This window comes from Columba livia, chromosome Z (assembly GCF_036013475.1).
Source record: "Columba livia isolate bColLiv1 breed racing homer chromosome Z, bColLiv1.pat.W.v2, whole genome shotgun sequence".
Taxonomy (NCBI): Eukaryota; Metazoa; Chordata; class Aves; order Columbiformes; family Columbidae; genus Columba; species Columba livia.
The window spans coordinates 26,432,281-26,448,536 of NC_088642.1; the positions used below are offsets into that span (position 1 = coordinate 26,432,281).

A 16,256-nucleotide genomic window follows, 5' to 3' on the forward strand; every position below is an offset into this window, starting at 1 on the left:
CAACAAGGAACTGGACAATGGTCATGATGATACTGTGTGGTTTGTCACTGGTTTATTTCATGATACTGCAGCTGCTAATGAATTTCTACTCGCTTCTGCTTTACCTTGAAAAGCCTCCAGGAGAGATTAAAGAGTAGTACGGCTCTGTGCTTGCTAATTGGTCAAGCCAATCTTTAGAAAGGCTGACTAATAATACTTTCGTTTTTTCGCTAGGACAGTTCGCAAATGTTTTAGAGAGCTTTGAATATCCTTGGAGTTTTGATAGAACTGTGATGGTGTTATCAGGTTTGCTGAATGTGTGTCTGTTTGTGCTTCTGTTAAGAGAAATGGCGTTCAACAGGATGTTTGCGTCTCTTTGTTGTCCTGAGATTTGCGGTGCATCTTCGGAAGCTTTAGCAAAAAGCACTCCGAGCCACTCGAGAAAGAGCAAAACAGCGAAAGCTGCCGCTGCAGCCACTGCCCCCACAACGGCGGCTTCGCAGGCTGAAGCTACAGCTCCTCCGCAGAGTTCCTCTGCCAAGGTCGCTGCAGATAACATTACTTCTCCAGCCTCAAAGGCTAACAAGGCAGCCCCCCCTTCTTCACACACTGGTCAGTGTTGCTGCTGTAACCACAGCAATCACTGTGACAGTCATTCTGACTCTGGAAATTAATCAAATGATGGTGAACCCATATCAGCATCAGTTGCTGGTTGTAAGAAAGTCACTAGAAAGACTACCCGTGCAGCAGATGATGGCACAGGGCCAACATCAACCCAAGGGGCATCATCAGGACAGGGAGGAGATGAAGTGACCACCACTCGGTTCTTTTCTCCAGGTGAGCTGAGAGATCTGCGAAAAGACTTTAGTGGTCACGAAGGCGAGAATATTTTAACCTGGCTGCTCCCATGCTGGGACAACGGGGCAGAAACAATTGAATTGGAAGGTGGTGAAGCCAGGCAGCTGGGATCTCTGTCAAGAGATTCCACCATTGATAGGGCAATTTCAAGAGAGTCTAATGCCACTAACTCTCTGGACCTGACTCCTGGCAGCTATGAAAGTAAGATTTCCCTACAAGGAAGATTGTATATCCAAGTTAGGGAAATGGAATACTATGGAGAGAGGTATTCAGTTCCTGAGAGAATTAGCTGTGCGAGAGATCATCTATTTTGGACCAGACAACCAAGAGGGGACAGACCCAGACAGAATCAATTGTACACGACCTCTGTGGCGCAGATTTGTACAAAGCGCACACCCTGCATATGCTAAGTCATTGGCAGGAATGGTCTGGTCAGCTAGAGGTGTACAAGATATTACTGAAGTGATTGAGCAGCTCTGGAACTTTGAGGACAGCCTTGCTGGTTCTCTACGGGCTTGTGTCTCTGCTGTAGAGAAACTGTGTGAAAAATCTGATGACCGGTTTGAAAAGCTGTTGCAAGAAATCAAAGAACTCAGAGAAGACACATACCATAAACGACCTGCACAAACCTATGTTTCAGCTATTAGGAAAAGGCGTTTCCAGTCTCGAGAGAGAGGACAGAGGCAGCCCACAAAAAGAGGTTCACTGTGGTTCTTCCTACATGAGCAGGGAGAAAACATGAATAAGTGGCATGGAAGACCTACCTCAGAACTTCAGGAACAAGTACGTGAGATAAAAGGAAAAACTCCTAGGAAGGTGGCTGCTCCAGTTTACAAAAGGAGCAGAAGAGATTCTGATGCTCTTGAAGGAACCTCTAATTCACACCCAGAGACTGTGCAAAACAGAAATCAGAGGTACCCTGCCTCCAACCAGGTGGAGGAAAGGGATAACAGAGTTTATTGGACTGTACAAATACGATGGCCTGGTACAACACACCCCCAGGAGTACAAAGCTTTAGTGGACACTGGTGCTCAATGCACGATAATTCCTTCTAATTATAAAGGAATGCAATCCACCAATATTGTAGGAGTGACTGGGGGATCCCAGGAACTGACTGTTGTAGAGGCTGAAATGAGCCTAACTGGAAAAAACTGGCAAAAGCATCCCATTGTGACTGGTCCAGATGCTCCATGCATCCTTGGCATAGACTACCTCAGAAGAGGGTATTTTAAGGACCCAAAAGGGTATAGGTGGGCATTTGGTATAGCAGCTGTGGACACTGAGAAAATTGAACAGCTGTTTGGTTTGCCTGGTCTTTCAGATGACCCTTCTGTTGTAGGACTGCTGATGGTTGACGTTCAGCAGGTGCCAATTGCTACCACCACGGTGCATCGCCGGCAATATCGCACCAACTGAGACTCTTTGATTCCGATCCAGAAGCTGATCCGTCAATTGGAAAGCCAGGGTGTGATCAGTAAGACTCGCTCACCTTTTAACAGCCCAATCTGGCCAGTGTGTAAGTCTAGTGACGAGTGGAGACTAACTGTAGACTATCGTGGCCTGAATGAAGTTATGCCACCACTGAGTGCTGCTGTGCCTGACATGCTAGAACTGCAATTTGAACTGGAGTCAAAGGCAGCTAAGTGGTATGCTACAATTGACATTGCTAATGCATTTTTCTCTATTCCTGTAGCAGCAGAGTGCAGGCCGCAGTTTGCTTTCACCGGGAGAGGCATCCAGTACACGTGGAATTGCTTGCCCCAGGGGTGGAAACACAGTCCTACCATCTGCCATGGACTGATCCAGACCACGCTGGAGCAAGGTAAAGCTCCAGAACACTTGCAATATATTGATGACATCATCGTATCAGGTGACACAGCGAAAGAAGTCTTCGAGAAAGGTGAGAGAATAATTCAGATTCTTTTGGATGCTGGTTTTGCCATAAAACGAAGCAAGGTTAAGGGACCTGCACGAGAGATACAGTTTTTAGGAATAAAATGGCAAGATGGCCGTTGTCAGATCCCAATGGATGTGATCAACAAAATTGCAGCAATGTCTCCACCTACTAATAAAAAGGAGACACAGACTTTCTTGGGCGTTGTAGGTTTTTGGAGAATGCATATTCCTGACTACAGCCAGATTGTGAGCCCCCTCTATCGAGTAACTCGTAAAAAGAACCAATTTGAGTGGGGCCCTGAACAACGACAAGCCTTTGAACAAATTAAGCGTGAGATAACTCATGCAGTGGCCCTTGGACCAGTTCGGACTGGACTAGATGTTAAAAATGTGCTCTACACTGCAGCCGGAGATAATGGACTTACCTGGAGCCTCTGGCAGAAAGCACCAGGAGAAACCTGATGTTGACCCTTAGGTTTTTGGAGTCGAGGATACAAAGGATCTGAGGCCAACTATACTCCAACTGAAAAAGAGATACTAGCAGCATACGAAGGAGTTCGAGCTGCTTCAGAAGTGATCGGTACTGAAGCACAGCTTCTCCTGGCACCTCGACTGCCGGTGCTGAGCTGGATGTTCAAAGGGACGGTTCCCTCTCCACATCATGCAACCGAAGTTACGTGGAGTAAATGAATTGCACTGATCACGCAACGAGCTCGAATTGGAAATCCCAGTCGCCCAGGGATCTTAGAAGTGATTACAGACTGGCCAGAAAGCAAAGACTTTGGGATGTCTCCAGATGAGGAGGAAGTAAAACGTGCTGAAGAAGCACCACCGTATAATACTCTTTCAGAGACTGATAAGCAGTATGCACTGTTCACAGATGGATCCTGTCGTCTTGTAGGAAAACAGCGAAGGTGGAAAGCTGCTGTGTGGAGTCCCACACGACAAGTTACAGAAGTCACTGAAGGACAAGGTGAATCTAGTCAATTTGCAGAAGTAAAAGCCATCCAGCTGGCTTTGGACATTGCTGAACGAGAGAAGTGGCCAATACTTTATCTCTATACTGACTCATGGATGGTAGCAAATGCCTTGTGGGGCTACAGCAATGGAAGAAAAGCAACTGGCAGCACAGAGGTAAACCCATTTGGGCTGCCACACTGTGGCAAGACATTGCTGCTCAGCTAGAGAGCCTGCCTGTGAAAGTTCGGCATGTAGATGCTCATGTGCCTAAAAGTCGAGCCACCAAGGAACATCTAAACAACCAACAAGCGGATCAAGCTGCTAAGATTCAAGTAGCTGAGGTGGACTTGGATTGGCAACATAAAGGTGAACTTTTCGTAGCTCGGTGGGCCCATGATGCTTCAGGGCATCAAGGTAAAGATGCGACATATATATGGGCTCGCGATCGAGGGGTGGATTTAACTATGGACACTATTTCACAGGTTATTCATGAATGTGAGACTTGCGCTGAAATCAAACAAGCAAAACGGTTAAAGCCTGTATGGTATGAGGGGCGATGGTTAAAGTATAAGTATGGAGAAGCTTGGCAGATTGATTATATTACACTTCCACAAACACGTCAAGGTAAGCATTATGTACTTACAATGGTGGAAGCAACCACTGGATGGTTGGAAACATATGCTGTACCTCATGCTACAGCCCGAAATACTATCTTGGGCCTGGAAAAGCAAGTCCTTTGGCGACACGGTATGCCAGAAAGAACTGAATCAGACAATGGTACTCATTTCAAAAACAGTATTATAGACAATTGGGCCAAAGAACATGGTATTGAGTGGGTATATCATATTCCATATCATGCACCAGCCTCTGGGAAAATTGAAAGGTACAATGGTTTGCTAAAAACTACACTAAAGGCACTTGGTGGTGGAACCTTTAAAAACTGGGATTCACATTTAGCAAAAGCCGCTTGGTTGGTCAACACCAGGGGATCAACCAATCGAGCCGGGCCTGCCCAATCAGAAATTCTACGGACTGTAGAAGGAGATAAAGTCCCTGTAGTACACATGAAAAACATGTTAGGAAAGGCAGTCTGGGTTACTCCTGCCTCAGGCAAAGGCAAGCCCATTCGTGGGATTGTTTTTGCCCAGGGACCTGGCAGCACCTGGTGGGTGATGCTTAAGGATGGAGAAGTTCGGTGTGTACCTCAAGGGGATTTGAGTTTAGGTGAAAATATTCAATACTGAACTGCATTATGTGAATTGCCATGCTAACAGTTTTTAATAAGTGTTTTTCAGATCAAAACAGTGATGATGAAACCAGTGCTAGCTTCTTCGAGTGGCGCCTGACAACTTCTTCGAAGTTGATGTCTTTAACCCAAAAACAGTGGTCATGAGATGCACTTGTACCATTTTTCCTGCCCTGGGAGACTGTCGTGACAAAATGAACTTAATGAACCCTTTAAAGGATGGTCCACTGATTAATTACTCCTGTGTATATATGTACATATGTGTATATATATATATATATAGTAGTAGTGATTAATTAGATTGTATTGATAGATTGTATTGATAAGGTTTAAGCATTCAGTGAATGGCATATTATAAGGGGTGGAATGTCCTGGTTTTGCTAAAAACAAGTTTCTCTTTTAGTGAATTTGCCTGTCAGCTAAAGCCTTCATATTAACTGCATTTTCCTGGAGAACCAGACACATGTTTTGGTAAACATAGCAATGGAATGCAAACTTATTAATAAGCATGGATGGACATCTCGCGAGAGGGGCGATGAGAAACAAGTGACCAAGAAACTGACCAACTGTGTATAACATCCCATTCACGTGAATACTTTATATAAAAGTGGGAGATCACGAGGATCTCATCCCTTTTTCCCTTTTCTTTATGGCCGACATTAGGAGAGGACCTTGCTAGTCGTCCCCGCAAACTGAGGCCTAGTGACAGACTGAATCCAGCTCCGATTGGCTGCAGAGTCTAATCCGGGACTTCAGGTGCTGGCTCTGCAGTTGCTGAGACTTTCAAGATTGGTTTTGTATATTTTGTATTATTTTCTCTATTCTTATTAGTAGCGTTAGTAAAACATTGTTAATTTTTCCAACTCTCTTCTCTCTGTCCTTCTTTCCCTCCCGATCACCTGTCCTGAGTGGGAAGGGGGGAAGAGGGAGGCAGGAGAAAGGGGGAAGTGGGGGGGAGAGGGGGTTAGCAATACATCTGCCAGGGTTTTATTGTCACCCCGCAATCTTAACCCTCGACACAGACTTTTTTTCTGTAGAAGTGTTTTTTGTTGTGTTTAGGAGGTTTGTTTTTTTCTTTCTTTTTGAGGTGAGCACGCAATGGCGAACTCTTTAAACATCTCTGAAAGACAACGGTCAAAACTAGGAAGCTGCTGAACTTCCGAGCACGGGGAACTGTGGTTGAAGGCAGCACCGGTGGAGCATCCTCCCCAGCCGGCGAGCGCACGTGGGGCCGGCGATGCAGGAGGCAGCCAATGCACGTGGGGCAGCGGCTGCCCATGGCTGAGCTCCGTGAGAAGATGACTGATTCCATAACCCAGCTGTCATCACCGCGTGTCAGCTCCTTCCCCCTGCATGCCAGAGGTTTCTTCTCCCCACAATCTGCTGGCATAACTGCGTGAGTAATCGTTTGCTTACTTAGTTTAGTCAGAATGATCTGGGCTAGCTTCAACATCAGTAGTAAGCTTTTTTTTTTTTTTAATTTTTTTCAAGGCTACAGACAGAATAGGGGTGGTCAACAACCACATGGGTTATGCCATGGCTGGTAACGTGCAGCAGGGGCAGTGGATGTTTGGGGCAAGGAGGCAAACACAGTGAGCAGAGAGGAGCTGTCAGTGCAGGGCAGGCTCCTCCTTCCCGGGTGCAGAAGAGGGCCACTGTCCAGAGACACAGAGGAGGAGGGAAGAAGAAGGCTGAAGCCCACTGGCATGTACCTGCGGACACCCACCACTAGTAGGACTGCTAAGAGTTTCCAGGGTTGGGCAAGGTTTGCACCTGGGACACGGCAACCCGGGCTGTACATACAGACTGGGGAACAAGATGCTGGAAAGCAGCCATGCGGAGAGGGATCTGGGGGTTCTGGTTAGACAGCAAGTTGAACATGAGCCAACAGTGTTCTTGGCAGCCAAGAGGGCAACCATGTCCTGGGTGAATCCAGCACAGCATTTCCACGCAGGAGAGGGAGGTGATTGTCCTGCTCTGCTCTGCACTGGTGCGGCCTCACCTGGAGCACTTTGTCCAGGTCTGGGTGCCACAGAATAAAAGGGATATAAAGCTACCAGAGAGTGTCCAGAAGAGTGCTATGAAGTTGGTGAAGGGTTTGGAGAGGAAGCCGTATGAGGGAGTGGCTAAAGTCACTGGGTTTGTCCAGCCTGGAGGAGACTGAGTGGAGACCTCATGGCAGCTGCAGCTTCCTCACAAGGGAAGAGGAGGGGTAGGCGCTGATCTCTTCTCTCTGGTGACCAACAACAGAACCCAAGGGAATGGCAGGAAGATGTGCCAGGGGAGGTTTAGGTTGGACATTAGGAAAAGGTTCTTCACCCATAGGGTGGTGGAGCACTGGAACAGGCTCCCCAGGGAAGTGTCACAGCCCCAAGTCTGACCATGTTCAAGGAGAGACTGGACAACGCCCTCAGACACATGGTGTGAATTTTGGGGTTGTCATACGCAGGGACAGGAGTTGGACTCAATGATCCTTCTGGGTCCCTTCCAACTCAGGACATTCTGTGGTTATAACCTCTTATGCAGGCAACAAATGAAAAACAAAGCAGGAGACTGTATTGCTCACAGATATTAACTTGTCCAGCTCTCTATTCTCTTAACAAAATTCTCTTTCTCCATAGTCTGTGAAGGCTTATTAAAGGTTAGAATAAAATAAATGGCCCTGGGTAGACAGGCTGTGGGATAAGCTTATTTTTGCTAATTGAGACAGAAAACTTCTGAGGCCTAATTCCCACCTTAGGCTGCTTACTAGGTAACCTGCTAATCTTTAAAGCTGTTACAACAAGATTTATACTTTTATACTACTTTGCCAGACAAAGTACACAAGGAACTAACTGGAATGATCACAAGTGCATTCCCTTTTTTTTTTTCTCCTAAAAAAATAACTTACCCAGCTGCCAAAACTGTATTTAAAACACAACATCTACCAAGAGTTTTATATGGCCTCCGTAATTGTTGTGCAGCTATCTAAAACCAACCAAAACAAGTAGAAGCCTATTTAGGAATATGGTTGGGAGAGATTTTAATCCATAAATAATATATGAAACTGCCTAGGGATGATTTTAAAAATGGCGTTTGTTGACAAGGGTGAGAAATTGCACTAGTGAATAGAAATAGTTGAAAACAATGCAGACTTCTCTGGATAATAGATCATTTTATTGTCCAGTGTAAGAATTGTAAAGAAAACCAAAGAGATTGCAATTATTGGCTCAGTTTAGAAATTATAACATTGAACATATCAAAGGCAAAAAATAAAAGCCCAAAACAACACTGGGAGATGAGAGGTCTGGTCAGGTTTTAGACAGACTATCCAAACAGCTGGAAAAGATGTTGATTCTCTGAGGGAAATTTGTAATGTATTTGACTCATGTTTTTGTGGAGCTGTGTATTATCCTGAGGGGTTTGAAAGAACGAACATATGCCAAGAAGTTAAGAACATTATCTGCAAAATGATAGTATTTTAGTTGTGTTCCAATATAGCCAGCACTAGAAGCTAAAGTAAAAAAAAAAAAGAAAAAAAGAAAAAAAAGAAAGGAAAATGTATAACAAAAACTGGTGAGGTGGTCGAAATGAGAGATTACCTGTTGATGAAAGGGATTCTTCTGCTTTGTTTTCAGAAAATACAATAGGCTCATGTTTTCAAAAACTAGGTTTTCTTCTAAAAAATGTTTTCATAATTAAATTTTTAAATATATTCTCCATTCCTTCCTAATTTTTGTAATTTTGCATCCATTAAAATGACAGAACAGAAATGAAATTTGTCATTAATACAGCTCTTACTGGCTTGCATTTTTCAAGTCACATATGTACTACACATTGTAAGTGACAGACTACCCTTCACATGTGTAATACTGTCTTCACAAGTAAATCTGTTTTATAATGATTATGACTTTACAGACTACTTATTTTTAGAGATTTGCAATATGCTCCCTCTCATAATTTTCAAGTACTTTATGAAACTGGCAATTATGGGGATATTTTGTGTCTTTCTGCAATTACATCTTGTGTAAGAAGCCAGCTTCATGTAATTAAAGATGGGGCCTGAATAGCTCACAGTATCACTTTTCCAGACAAAGGTTGCTGTCTTCCTTTAAAAAAGGAGGCTGAAATTTGTGAGGCGTCAAACCGAGATGACTAGTGTGCATCATCTTTCTAATTATTAATTACTTACTAATCACTAAAATCAACAATAAATAACTGGAAATTAGTCCAAGTTACTACTTCTTGTGCCAATGGTGATGTTTGAGGTTTTTTACTTCTATTTAAGTAATCCAGCATTTAATATTGGGGCATGAGGCGAGGGAAGTATATACCAGGAACTTGTGGAAGGATCATGCAGAATTTGCAAACATTCTTTGATTGACAGGGGCTGTGACAGACAGGCCTCTGCAAGAAGGGATATGCCTGGTGTACCCAACCAATCATGAGGCATGGAGGGATGCGATGGGCGCTCAGGGGTTGGCATGAGGCATCGTGCCCCAGTAGGGTCGCCAAACACAGGGCTTCTGGGGGTCCTACACACCTCCGCCAGCTGCACAGCTATCACAGCCTTCTGCAACAACATGGCTGACAAGGAAATTAAACCAACACCCAAACAACCACGTCCAGCCTGATGGGAGATACAGAGAGCAAAAGAGGCTGTGACGTGAAGACGGCAAGCAGAACCAAGATCAAACGCATTAGGAGGGATTAATACACAAGGACTCACAATTTCACGATTCTCAGAGCAAGAAACTTGTCAACTCTCAGTGTGCCAGAGCAGGACGCACACACTTTCGGAGTTGGGCAAGTAATAAGAGTTCATCAAATCACTGATCAAGCTGAAACCAGCTTTGTACACCAGAAATTGTGATCCCCTTCTAGCATGGGAAGCCTCCAGCTGCGCCTCCCAAGCAGGGCTGCTGGGGGGTTTGTGCCACCGCATGCAGGGTTCCTGGCAGCTGGGACCCTCACAGGCAGCTGAACCTGCTCTTCGCTGATAGAGCCATACTGGTGGAGGAACCGGCCATGTGGACCAAAGGCTGAAGTACCATTGCGAATATATTGGCAACACCAATTCTGAGAAAATTTTGGATGGATAGACACACAGAATCACAGAATGTTAGGGATTGGAAGGGACTTTAAAGGTCATCTAGTCCAATCACCCCGCTGGAGCATGAACATCTAGATGAGGTTACATAGGAATGTGTCCAGGCGGGTTTTGAATGTCTCCACAACATCCCTGGGCAGCCTGCTCCAGTGCTCTCTTACCCTCACTGAGAAGTTTCTTCTCATATTTAAGTGGAACCTCCTGTGTTCCAGTTTGCACTCATTACCCCTTGTCTTACCATTGGCTGTCACCGAGAAGAGCCTGGCTCCATCCTCGTGACACTCACCCTTTACATATTTGTAAACATTAATAAGGTCACCCTTCAGTCTCCTCTTCTCCAAACTAAAGAGACCCAGCTCCCTCAGCCTTTCAACTGAACAAGGTTCTAAGAGCCCAGTTCTATTCCCAGAAAAATTCAAAAGCATTTTTGCTATTAATTTTGTTTGGAGGACACAATCTGCAGAAGAGTAATCAAGTTCAAATTGTTTGCAAGCTTAACAGTTTTAAGGCTGAATGATGAACACATCCAAACCTTCAGGGAAAAATTCTGCTTACTCTTTTAGTCCAAAAATGACAATTAGAGTTTAAGCGGCACAGTGAGCGGATCCAAACACCAGTTTAAAATTCAGTCCAGAATCCAGAACATAGCAGCCAACTGAGAAGTATCTGGGGACATCCAGATCAGTCCAAAGAATTTATAACACAAAACCCAGCATTTACTTAATAAACGTAATAAAAGTACAAAAGCATGTTAATATAAAGGCCAAAAAAGTAATTGTATTTACCAAGACAGGAAATTTAGACCAAATTCTACAGAAAACCAGCTAGATTTGAGAAAATCCAGCACTGGGTTTTGCCTGCACCTTGAAAAATTACTGATTGAGCACCAGAACTTTAAATTTGAGTAGAAATCAAGTAACAAACATGCAATGAAAAGACTTCTGGTAGAGTAGAAAACCTCTATCCATTTGAAAGGCAGAGTTCGGTGGGTTTTGTTAGTTTGTTTTTTACCCAACATAAAAAAAAAGAAATGCAGATCCACAAATGATATTTAATATTGAAATGTTTTTCCTATGTTCTTCTATTATAGAAGCATAGGCAGTCTTTTTAGATTAGTTTAAACCTTTATGCACAAATATTTCTCCATTTCAGTAATCAGATGGGTCTGTTTTAAGACAACACCACGTGACAGGTAGCATGTTTGTGGGAGATCAGTGAGGCCTTTGGTTGCTCTGCAAGACACGGGTCTACAGGCAGAGTGACATCAACCAGCCGAGAAGTGCAGTAATCCCCTGGGACTAGCTGTCATGTCTCATTGTCGTTATGAAAGAAAAATGGTAAACAAGGAAGCCAGTCTGCAATTATGAATTTATGGATGTTTGTTAATGAGTATTTCAGACCTAGTCAGACAGGCTATTTTGGAGTATTTTTCAAATTTCACAGGCTGTTTCAGAATGGTCCTTCAAAACTGATTAAAAATGCCACTATCGTTAGATTATTTGAGAAAAAACACATTAATATGTTAACACAAATACATGCTGAAAGTGTGGGCAAAACACCCCCCTCTGTAAGTTTCAGACATCAGCTCTTTCCTGTGGACAAATAATCCGGGGATGAAAAAAAATGGGGAGAGGGAGAAAGGGATTTAATTCATAAAGGCACAAAAAAGAATGACCCAAGAGGACTCTAAGGACCAAATTTAATATATTTGTGGTTTAAGCCACACAGACAAAAATGAGGTATCAGAAATCATACATTGTGATTTATGCTAAAGGAATCCTTCAGAAAAATCCCCAGACAATCGCACAAAAAGATAATGAGGATAAGATGATACAATTTAAATGCAGATCACCCAGACAGACACCCTCTCGGTCATTTAGTAAGTCCAGACAGATGGTTCTTGCAGCAGTTCTCTTACCCTGACTAGCCTTGAAATCAGGGTAATCACTTGGATGAAGCGCAACCTAAAGGCAACACCCAGGAAAAAGAAAAAAGTTTTTTTAAAAAAATCTTTTTCTTAATATTTAGGATTATAAAAAAACAGAATGCAACTAGGGCAGGAAGATATTACGAGAAAAACACTGATGATTTATAACGAGTGCTGGTACCAGACAGGGGAGTAAGGTTGGGATGGCAGTGGATAAGCAGTTCATAAAAGTGTCTTGGGCTACAGGTCATATACAATATAACACAATATCTTTTTTATGGCAGAGATTTACTTGCATGTCTGTTTAATCCTTTGCTGCATGCCTTGGTATACATATGATCCTTAAGAGAGACAGCACAGCGCTGTTTCATATATGGTGTTTAACAGTATCCAGGCACTAGTCCACAGTTGGAGTTTTATAATTGATCACAACATATTTCCCCCAAATAAAAGTAATTTTTCCACGATTTTTGAACACAGGAAAACATCCACTGGACTACCTGACAAAGCCTTAAGAGTTCTCTGTCTTTGAAACAAAGAGGAGCAGGTCACAGAACTGCACTTACTGCCACCAGCTAAGACACAACTGAGTAAATAAAACCGCATTTCATTTGAGTTATGGGGAAATCCATTACTACTCGCCTGTTCGATACATTTGCCTCTTTGCCGATTAACCCAGGTGCTGCACGTTGCAGGACTCAAACCAATTTCAGAGCAATGTGCCAGTGAGCTCATAGGCTTGAAGCCCTTCTGGTCTAAGGGCACGAGAGGCCCTGTTTCCTCCTCTGTTCACTATTTCATTTTGAAAAGTCATAAGAGGGAGGGAGAGCATGACATTACAGCTGCAATATATTTCCAGTTACTGGTGAACACCCTCCCCCAAAAGCATCTCTGCAGGCCCTATATCTAACAGATGCCCCCACCGCACTCACACATCCATAACCTGAGCAGAGCTCAACTGGACGGCTCCAGTCCTTGCTCAGGCAGTGGAAGCAACTCTGACAGAGTCAAAGAAGTGCCCAGTGAAAATAAAAAGACTAAACTTCACAGAGCAGAGTTGCAAGTCTCTGTTACGCGTTATTTTGTGTGTTCAGGGCTCCAAAGTGGCTACTGCTCCAGCTCAGTGTGCCACAAAACCTTGCCACTGCCCACTTAGGAAGAAATACTGCCCGTACTGTTCAAAGATACGGGGCACAGTGTTGTTCCGCATCTGTTCACATGTAGACATTTCTATGACAACCTGAAAATCATCTGATCCAAATGTTATTTCTATGCAGTACTAATGTAAGTGACCCAAAGAGGAGACTGACTTAAGTTTCAAAAATTGGCTTAGTTACATAATCGCAGCAAACCCTAGTGTATAGCTAAAAACCAAAACAAACCACACAAACAAAACAAAAACAAAACCAACCAAACAAGCAAAAACCACACACACACACAAAAACACCCCAAACCGTATTTCGAGCATTTCAGGTATAATTACATGAATTATGATTAAAACATATGAATTAATTAAAATATACTGAAAATAGTAATACCATTCCCTTCAAAATTACAAAAAAGGAAAATTACCACTAATGATCGAAAACAGGATCAGAGATTTTATATTTGTACAAGTGATTTTATTTAACATAGATCAACATATTACAGCAAGATCAACAGAATATTTCAAGGATGTACGGTTGTAATGCTTGAATGTGGCACATCCCAGCTCTCACACAGCACTTGATGTAGGTACAAGTGCCTTCCTTCTTCAAATCTCAGACATTTATGGATCCAAGGGGAATCAGATATCTTCTTGCTTAACATCTGTAGCAGTACATAAAGTTACCATGCTGCAGATGTTTCTACTGTCATTCCCCACCCCCACATTCACTTGAGCAAGATGAAGTAGTGCAGCTCAAAGAAAATGTTTGTTTAAACCATTTTCATCAGCAGATTACACCAGCGCATTTTACTTTGCTCAGAAAATAGTAAGGAACACTGACACTGCTGCGTATGTCATGGCAGCTCAGGGCCAGGATCAATGTTTTGTGGCATAATTTCTGAAACTGGTTAGGGCTGTTCCACACAAAACCTGACTTTGCTCCATTTTCACTTTGGTCATTGCAATTATATTTTCAGTCTGAAGACAATAAGAAAGATATCCCATCTTTGATACAACAAACACAATTTCTTTTCTTGGTACCAGGAAACAAAGCTATGAAGATCTGCTATTGTAAAAAAAATTAACTTTTAAAGGAAAATTAATAGTACCATCCCTAAGGGTAGGATGATCAACATCCATATCAGAAGTCTTATGATTCCGGGATTTTGGAAAAATGATGTTAAGAGTCTGTAGTGGTTAAAGCAAAACTTTGTATTATAAGGCATCAATACTTCTCCATTTTCTCCTATCTCAAATACAGAATGATAGACTCTTTAGCTGCTGGTATCTACTTTATTGCCAGCTTCCACCGATATCTGCCAGGAATCATTCATATTGTGTGGGGTATTTGGTGTGAGGTTATTTTTTGTTTTGGAGTCTGTTTGGTTGGTTGGTTTGTTTTGTGGGTTTTATTTTTGTTTTGTTTTGTTTTTGTTTTAAATAGTCATCATAAATAAGGCTCTACAATGGTAGACGTATACACAGTTAACACACTGAAGTTTTACTGGCTAGAGAAATAAAACAGTTAGAGAGTTTCCAGCACTGGCATCTTTTCCCCTCAGAACAGAGAAAATTATTGCAGAACAGCAGAAGCTGTGCAGTCTGATCTTCCTATTTAAATAAAAAACTTTATTCCTATCTTCAAGAATTACGAACAACTTGCTGACAGCATATAACTAAGGACTTGAGACAAACCTTATTAGGGAAAACCTGCCTCTACAGTTTTTGATCAGTTTGACTTAATCAAGCCACAGAGAATGTTCTTGTCAGAGATGAGCTTGGTCTTTGCAGACACAGAGCATCACAAGAAACAAAAGCGGAGTTACTGAATGGGAACTGTCTAGACAGCCAGCAGAAACTTGAGCATGAGCAGGAGGCATCAGCATGCCTCTGAGCCCTGACAGCGAGGATTTTGCTCTTTCCCTAGAGAGACTCCTCTCTGGAGCAGAGCTCCCACCTGCAAACAAAATACATAATCACTCCACAGCTTTCTAAGCGCTTTTGTCAGGTCATACCCACTGTGCAAGCCCAGGCCTCGTGTGTGAGTGACCACATCCCCGTCTGGTGGATGCAGCCACATCATTCAACTACTCACGCCACGTAGCTTGGCTGTGGCTACAGCAGCCTGCACAGACTAAAATGGAGCAAAGGGCTCCAGCTACACATCCCTCCCGTGCCCTTGTTTGGAATACAGGGATCATAGCATAATGATTCCTGAATGTCCTAAAGAAGGAAATCTAACAGTGTCCTAAACTTTCTAATTACTCAAGCATCAGAATATTTGAACACTAATGCCTTTTTTTGTTTTGTTGTTTTGTTTTTTAAATAACAACACCTGTAACTTAATAGCAGGGTAACAACCTGGAAAATAAACTGAGAAGAGTGTTGATCTTTAAAATCTTTAAGCATGTAAGTACAATTTGCTTCTGTGGTGTTGTTTATTTGTTTGTTTTTGTTTGGTTTTTTATAAGGCCAGTCGGGTTTTCCTGAGTGTGGTTTTTTTTTGCAAAAATTGATTCAACAGATGTTCATGAATTTAGAAAAGTAAAGCGACAGTGTTGCAACTCAGGCTTGGGAAATATCATCATAGAGTGTTTTCAACAACTGCATCACAGAAACATTTTAGGATTGACCCTTCACTGATTACAAACTATAGGAAGCACCAAGTGCATTAGCTGGTACCTAAATTTTAAACAATTGTGCACAGAAGGAGTAACATGACAGTCATCTGAGTCCACAGAAATTGTTTTTGGATAGATTGCTTTGGTTACAAGAACATAATTCAATATATTAGTATTTATGTACGTTAGCATAATATAGAAATACATTCAAGCTGGTTTTCTTTTAATCTGAAAAACTCAACAGCTCATAACCACTGGCAGTTAAAGTGATCTTAGACTCAGTGGCAGCATGCTTAACCTCAAAAGCATTGAGGTTCATTGCAGCAAGCGAGCCTCTAAATCTGCAGTGTCCAGTGGGGACAATCAGAATTGTGCTGATTGAGAGGAAACTATAACGAGGATACAAAAGGGTCATCACACCTAAACAAACATAGCAGCTGAAGGCAATTTCAAACTTTCTAGGTTTTGTAAACTAAGAGATTTGTTTTTCTAAGGAAAAGAAAAACGTGATTCAAGTATTTCCATTTATTTTC

At 42.6% G+C, this 16,256-nt stretch overlaps 1 protein-coding gene across 14 annotated transcripts in view; it reads right to left on the reverse strand.

Annotated features, from left to right (window-relative positions):
• ARL15 (ADP ribosylation factor like GTPase 15) overlaps positions 1 to 16,256 on the reverse strand; it is a 234,539-nt gene that overhangs the window by 58,501 nt on the left and 159,782 nt on the right. For 10 of the 14 annotated variants that reach the window (XM_065045202.1, XM_065045195.1, XM_065045197.1 and 7 more), the window contains one exon: positions 11,714 to 11,992. The exons of the other annotated variants lie outside the window; for them this stretch is intronic. In XM_065045202.1, coding sequence (XP_064901274.1) covers positions 11,810 to 11,992 — 183 coding nt within the window. In that variant the 3' untranslated portion in view covers positions 11,714 to 11,809. Of the gene's footprint in view, positions 1 to 11,713; positions 11,993 to 16,256 lie in introns of those variants that run through there. 14 annotated transcript variants of the gene reach the window in all.